This window comes from Gavialis gangeticus, unplaced genomic scaffold (genome assembly GCF_001723915.1).
Source record: "Gavialis gangeticus isolate Ggan-Ray unplaced genomic scaffold, GavGan_comp1, whole genome shotgun sequence".
Classification (NCBI taxonomy): domain Eukaryota; kingdom Metazoa; phylum Chordata; order Crocodylia; family Gavialidae; genus Gavialis; species Gavialis gangeticus.
Window position 1 is genome coordinate 31,451,477 of NW_017729001.1, and position 7,330 is coordinate 31,458,806.

A 7,330-nucleotide genomic window follows, 5' to 3' on the forward strand; every position below is an offset into this window, starting at 1 on the left:
TATATATATATATATATATATATATATAAAAATCACTACTATGTATGAAGCAAAACCACTAGAAACCTCTAAGAGAAGAAACCTCCATATTCACATAGGTTATTGCCCTAATATGTATAAATGGTACTGAAGACTTGGAAAAAAGAAGAGTTCATTTGTTGACTCTCCCTGATAACAAGGCATGTAGAGCTTCTTTAAACTCCAAAACTCTTATATGGATAACATGCATTTCTTCCAGGAAGTGCTACTCATTAAAACTAGATTTACATACAAATTTAAAAATTAAAGAGTGCAAACCTGAATTTCTCTGGGCCAAAGGCTCCATAGAAAGTAGTTAGCCTGGCTTGAGCTCTCAGTACCTATATGGAGACAAGAGTTATTTTAGACTAAGAGGATCCTCTAGATATTCCATATTAGAAATGTTTAAGACTAACCTATGTAAAGTGCTAGGTAGACAAGGTTTCTGAAATCTAAAAACTAGATTACAAATTGGTTTGTTTAAACTAAAAGCAAGTCCAAAAATTCAAAACTTTAAAAAGGTTTGCTGTTCATCCCATTTCAAGCGGTCCAATCTCCTATGTACTAAAAGGCTGAGTAAAAAAAAGTTATAGTTTCTAAGTTTCTTTAAATCATCAAAGAGAGAGAGAGAGAGAGGAGTCTATGAAACAGATTAAAAAAAAAAAATCACTTATTTCTGTAGAAACAGAAAGGATTTACTATGGAAAGTGCCAGTTTCTACATCTTGACAATACCTATATTTTTAATTTAAAAAAAACAAGCATTATTTCCATTTTTTATAAATTGCCTATCAGAATTGTTAAATTAATCAATGCTTAAAAATCTGTGCAGTTTGTACTTATTCTACCTCTGTTATTATGGATCCTGGAGCTTCATCAGATGAGGAACCAATAATTTTATCATCTCTCTTAAAGACCTCAAATGGAGACAATAGTTAGCAAAACAGTTGATGCAGAATACACCATAATGTGCACAGTATCATAAAAGCTTATATGAATATAGTATTTTGAAAAGGTACAGTTCTCAGTCTTTCCATGAGCTTTCTGCAAGCATACTGCATCTATGGGAGTAGATCCATATTATATCAGCCACGTTCTTTTAAGTATGGTAGGAAGTTATGAAACATGAAGAAAATAAAACAAGTTTTCAGATTTTAGTCTTAGAATTGCTAAATAAAAAGGAAGGTGTCAAATCTTTCTACCCAAGACTAAATCTAATTTACATGAAAAGGAAGCTCTTCTCTTTCTCCTATGCAACAAAGCAGAAAGCCTCACTATAAAACTTGAGTACAAGGAGTCAGAGAACCTACTAATGCACCACATCTCTAGACAGCAGTGATTTTCATGAGTCACAAATCTATTTGTGACTCATGAAAATATTTAATATTTTAAATATTTAGTTAAAATATTTTCCTGCTCCTTTAACCCAGATGAAGTAACCACCACAGCATCTCTCCCTTTCACTTAGCCCTTAGTTTGTGCATCTTTTTGTTTAGCCCAATGGTACTCCTTCAAAACAGTACTGGAACATTTATAGTATGACAATCATTCACATTACATGGGAAAAATGCAATAGGAATGTGCTGGTATGAGCAAACCGATCAAATTAATTCAACTTACTCTGCATTTTGCATAGTTTAACATTTCCTGAGTTGTTTCATATGTTGGCCATGGTGCACTTATGCAGTACTCTACAACAAACTGGTTATCCTGTTTGATTGAAGAAGCAATTTACAATTAAATTAGGATCTTTTGCATCTCAATGAAAGAAAGGGGGGAGGAGAGCAGGCAGAGAGAGAGTATGAAATGTTCAACAAATACATCATGTACCTGTATTTTTTGCAGATTTTCTTTAGCTTCACTCACAAGGTCTAGCCAGACTGTTCGACCACAACTCGCAATGGAAGCTGAAGCCAGCCTCTCCACAAAAGTGCTTGCTTTTACTTTGTAAACAAGCTGTTTAAAAAAAAAAGGAAGACAAACACTGAAATATAGCATACTTTGGCTTTAAACAGATAATCTCTTCCTAGATCTGAAAGCCCTCTGTCAGATCACAATAGTACTTTTGGGTTAAGTGTGATAAAGCGAACTTTCATCACGGTAAAAGTTCCAAGCACCTAGCTGACAAAGTCTATTTTTGGCTTGCAGAACTATACATGTTTGAATGCCATCAGTTTTTTTATTTTGAACACAAGACTTACCTCTGCCCACAACGACAGTCATTTATTTCAGAAGAAAGTACACTTCTGTCACATACCTGAGTCATCTTAAAATCTGTCTTTGATTTTAAAGAGTAACATAAAGAGGTAAATGCTTTATATCCTAGTAAAAAAGCATCAGGAGGCAGAAACTTTGTTCACAAGTTTTTATTGGCAAGTAGGAGCCACTTACTTCAACATCCAGTCCAAACTGAATAGCAAAATTCTCAGCTTCAGTAAACTTGTGCTTATGGAGTAAGCGACTTAATCTAAGGAATGAAATAAAGTATAACATTTACCTCTACTATGTTACGTGGTACCTCAATGTTACGTAAATTACATAAATTTAAAGCAAAATTTCAAAGAAAGAAAAGAAAAATACATACCTGTTTTCTGGCAAGGCTTCTGTTAAACTTCTCATTACTACAACAGACACTGGGCCTTCAGGGGACCTGAAAGGGATGGTTGAATTTTTAATATTATAATTGGTTTATATATAGGATCTCACTTATTTTTCATGTAAAAGCAATCTAATTAAACATAAAATATTACTTACTTCTGGTGATTTTCAGGAATTCCTTCCAAAAAGTATATAATATCCTACAAGACAGAAATTAGAATTTGGAAAAAATAAACAAAATTGGACAAGTGCACAACCTACAAGTTAATGAAGTAATTGCTAATTTCAAAACAAGTCTCTCTCTTTAGCCTTATTAAATATACCCTCAGGCTAGGAGTTTATAGAATCATAGAGAAGTAGGGCTGGAAGGGAAGGACCTCAAGAGGTCCCCAAGTGCAACCCCCTGTCTGAGACAGAACCATTGCTATCCAAACCAATGAAATGTGGCCATTTCAGCTGAATGTGCAGTTTGGCCCCTTTGTGTTCATGCATTACTTGAATGATCACATATTGTATAATAAAAATTCTCAGGGTCTAAAGTATGGCACTGACATAATAAAAAAATTGTCAGTCCCATACCTATCTGCAATAAGTATGGCACAGACACAGCACACTTGCCTTTAATCTATAATAAAAACTCAAACGAATAAACATACTGTACTGATCCCACTTTGAACAAGTGAAGAAACTTCAGATACTTCCAAAGAATAGAGCAGGTGCATTGCAGGCAACGAAAAAATCAGGAGGTTTCTCTTCTATAAAAACAGGGGGAAAATGTAAATCATAAGAACACAGTGCTGCCTTCTGAAATGCACAGACCCCTACAATATCATCTGCAGGACTCTTTTTAGATTGTCTCTACAGACACTCCAGTTCTCTAATTAAAGAATCTCTTCAGGACTTTGAGCCCAAAACTCCCAAGCAAACAATTTGAGAAAGTTAAGAATCTGCTGGTTTAGAATACTGTTTCACACATGCCACATACATTTATAATACTGTTTTAAATGACTGTCTAATAAGTTCAACACAACATTCTTTTCCCAATGACTGTTCCAAGTAAGCAATTAATGGAAAGCAAAAAACAAAAATGCTGGTACTGTTGCCTTTTATACCACCTGGGATTTCTTTTGTGTAAGAATTCTACTAGAAGTACAGTTTGGCTATACATACAGTCAGACGTATTTTGATTACACAGCAATGAAAAAACAAGACAAGACAGAACAGAATACAGAAAAATCGTACCTGTTTGTTATCAGGTATTGTCAAAGTTATTAGTTTAAGGTCAGCAATCCCTTGTCTAAAGAGAAGGAAAAAAAAGCCAAAATACTTGCATGAAACTTATTTCAGATTATGAAGCGTTTGAGTTTAAAGATCATTTTAGTATCCTTTTGTTGAAAAAAGATAACAGAACAAAAAACTTAGGTCTTCTATGAAAATGTTGATAGGTTAAGTCCAACAACATATGGTTTTAAAACAACATGGTTGCGTGCACAGGATAAGAGTGACATTTCCAAACTTGTAATGCTTCTCACTGTATACAACAGTGAATTTGAAAGACTAGCACTAGTCTAGAGTAAGAGCCAGAATTCTTGCATCTCAGATCTCCGCCCTGTCATCAATTCCTGTAGTTTTAACCAATTCATCTATCGCTGCCTGTTTCTCCATCTTCATAATGAAGATACCATTTACCTACCTGGTGAACATACAACATAAATTCTAGTATTAATATAATCTCAGTCTTGAGAGCAACTTTTTAGCCCTTTATTCAGAAGAATAGGAATGCTGCCAAAATGATGTTTCTACCCTGGGGAAGAGATTTGAACTTCTTAACATCAATGAAAGGGCAAAGAGAGGGAAAGTCACCAAGAAGAAGGCGTCACAATTCTTATCAGTGGACCATTGCTTAGGATGCTTAGACCTGAATTTTAGTTCTGGACCCTGAAAAGACTCACAAGGAGAGACCATATAAGACATGTTTTAAGACACCGTTCAGTCTTCAAGTTTCCTGATGCTTATGTGCTGGGTCCAGAACCTGAACAAGCTATATGGAGTGTTAGTCCTTCCTAGAAGGCAATGCCACTGGGAGCTAGCTATATGAGTGTTGAACTGTTCCAGCACTGACAGACCCCTCCCCACTTTATCATGTCAAAAAGTGATACTATAATTCTTCATTTACCGTGTGACTGAGGAAGAATCTGATTCTGTAGTTAGAAGAAACTCTTTAATATGAATTGAAGGCCAATCCCAAATCAACGTAAGAGAATAAACATCCCACATGCTCAAAATGTTCTAGAAGAGAACAAAAACATTTCAGCTATTCATTTCATATTTTCCTGCCAAAATTAAGACATGTTTTTTTTTTGACTGGCTGACAAACAAAACCTATGTATTTATAGCACAGTAGGTACATGTTCTGTATCTAAAAGTATTTCTAATGAGCTTAAGATCAAGGAGGGACACCTTTTTTATCTTGTTAAAAAAAAAAACCAATTCATTTAAAAATAATTTTACTAAATAGAATTGCTAAGTCATTGTAAAAGTAATGTACAACAAACAAACAAATCAATGAAATGATACTTGCCTCGTTATCCAAGACAAACAATAAGTTGTCCAGAACTTGAAATTGTGTTGCATCTAGAAAAAGCAAACAAACGAGCATTCTATACACATTGAAATACTTTTCTATGGATAATGTGTTTGAATAGCAATTATTTTATAGAAACCCCATTAAAACTGTTTGGAATTTTTAAAACACGTCCTAAACCAGTCATCCTAGTTGCACAATTCCCTTTATCTTGAACGCGCATAAGTATGTGCTTAACATTGCCCATCTGAATAAGCCTGTCAATCTTTTGATTTCAATTAAAATATTTACATGCATAAAATTAAGTGCTTTACTGGATCAAGCTGGAGTGCTTGGCACTGAATAGATCAAGTCTGTAAGGAGAAAAATGATGTAACTGGGCAAAAAAAAAAAAATCACCCACTCATTTCCCAGCTAAACATAAATATTTGAAATCAAGTTAAAGACAGAAAAAGTGGATTCAACTCTAAAACTTGGAGACCCAGTTGTAGACTATATATCTTGCTATTCTTTATGACAAAAAGGCTATCTGAAAATCTTAACAGCTTTGAAGCATAAACTTGGGTCAGGCAGTATATTTAGTATCATGAAACATTTTTATTTAAGTTCCTACAATCTTAGGATTTTTTTTTGCCAAACAAATACATAGTTTTACCTTTAATTATGCTTGAATCAGCAAAACTCTGAACAGAAACCAGCCTTTTAGTAGTGTCTATCTCCCATCTGGAGAGTACATAATTACCTTTGCCCTATTAATAAAAGCAAAAGCAAAATGTATGTTAGAAACTGTGGTATCTGAAACATTTGTCTCACTAATTGACCTTTAATATATAAAGGCTTTGGGAACGTTGCAAGTCTGGTGGATCATGTAAACAGCCTTTTTATTTAGAATAATTACATTTCGAACATCAAGATAGCTGTTTTCAAGAACAGACTAATCTCAACATAAAAAAATACTCTGGTCTTAAGGACATTTTTGGTTCTTCGAAAACCATGCAACAAACATCCGCTTTGCATCCAAAGACAGAATGCCCACATCAAAGCACAGTGACCTCAAAAAAAAAAAAATCTACGTGATATTCAATAGGTTTGGGATTAACCTCATAGAAACTATATTCTATGGAACCACTCTAAGTCCAAACAACAAGGTACTTCAGTATGTGGATCATTTTAACTCTTTGATCAGTTCCCTTGAAGTCAGTGGGCTATACACATTCTTAAAAGTAACCACTTAAGTGGTTTCTCTAAGTAAAAAGCTGATACTATAGTGAATATATTTACCCCAATTATCAGCTGGATGTTATCCTTTGAGTCACCAATTATAAAATTCAGACAACCAAAGGCATGATATTCTTTTGTAGAAATAAAAGCAGTCTTGATCTCTCCTTGTAACTGGAAAAATTAAAAAAAGTTATTAATAAAACAAAGCTTAGTTAAAATGTAAAAGCTGAAGACTTTAACACAAAAAGAAAAGTGGGTTAACTGGTATAACTTGGGAGATTCTTTTTATTTCTCTAAAATCAACAAAATAGAGTTGTGTTGATTCAAATATATCAGGCACAGGCAATTATTTTGGCTGGAGGGCCACTTAATGAGTTTTGGCAAACTGTCACGGGCCACATGAGTAAGCCCGCCCCTTGACACATGGCCTGCCCCGGTCATCATCTTGGGACTGGAAGTCCCTCATCTTGCCCCCAGAAGTACTCCTTTTGGCAAGGGGGTTTGCCATCTTGGAACCGGAAAAAAGCCAATTACATTCTAAAAATCAGACATCTACTATAACATACATTAATTTGATTTCAAAAAATATTTGTCTTGATTTATGTGTGTTTGTGTAGCGTACACAGAACACAAGCGATTGTATAATAGCTTAAAATCAAGTCTTACTTTTGTATATTGTGGGGTAGGTAGATATAGGTTTATGGAGGGCTGTAGGTGTGTTTGAGGATGTGTGTGGGGTTTGGGGGATGGATAGTTGCGGGGGTGTTCATATGTATGGGGTTGTGCGTGTGGATATGTGGGTGGGTATGGGGTTTGTGGGGTGCTGTGAGTGTGTGAGGAGGACAGTGGATGGGGTGTGAGAGGGTGTGGGGTGTGCATGGTGGTGCAAGGAGGGGGTATTGGTACACAA

The 7,330-nt window shown here is 35.0% G+C and overlaps 1 protein-coding gene across 1 annotated transcript in view; it reads right to left on the reverse strand.

Annotated features, from left to right (window-relative positions):
- KNTC1 (kinetochore associated 1) overlaps positions 1-7,330 on the reverse strand; it is a 54,237-nt gene that overhangs the window by 38,001 nt on the left and 8,906 nt on the right. The window contains exons 7-19 of the mRNA XM_019507255.1: positions 6,481-6,591; positions 5,855-5,948; positions 5,197-5,249; positions 4,792-4,904; positions 3,858-3,912; positions 3,272-3,370; positions 2,772-2,815; positions 2,602-2,667; positions 2,409-2,484; positions 1,848-1,973; positions 1,638-1,727; positions 866-934; positions 298-359 (exon numbers count right to left, since the gene is read on the reverse strand). Of these exons, the coding sequence (XP_019362800.1) occupies positions 298-359; positions 866-934; positions 1,638-1,727; positions 1,848-1,973; positions 2,409-2,484; positions 2,602-2,667; positions 2,772-2,815; positions 3,272-3,370; positions 3,858-3,912; positions 4,792-4,904; positions 5,197-5,249; positions 5,855-5,948; positions 6,481-6,591 (1,058 nt within the window). The remainder of the gene's footprint in view (positions 1-297; positions 360-865; positions 935-1,637; positions 1,728-1,847; positions 1,974-2,408; positions 2,485-2,601; positions 2,668-2,771; positions 2,816-3,271; positions 3,371-3,857; positions 3,913-4,791; positions 4,905-5,196; positions 5,250-5,854; positions 5,949-6,480; positions 6,592-7,330) is intronic.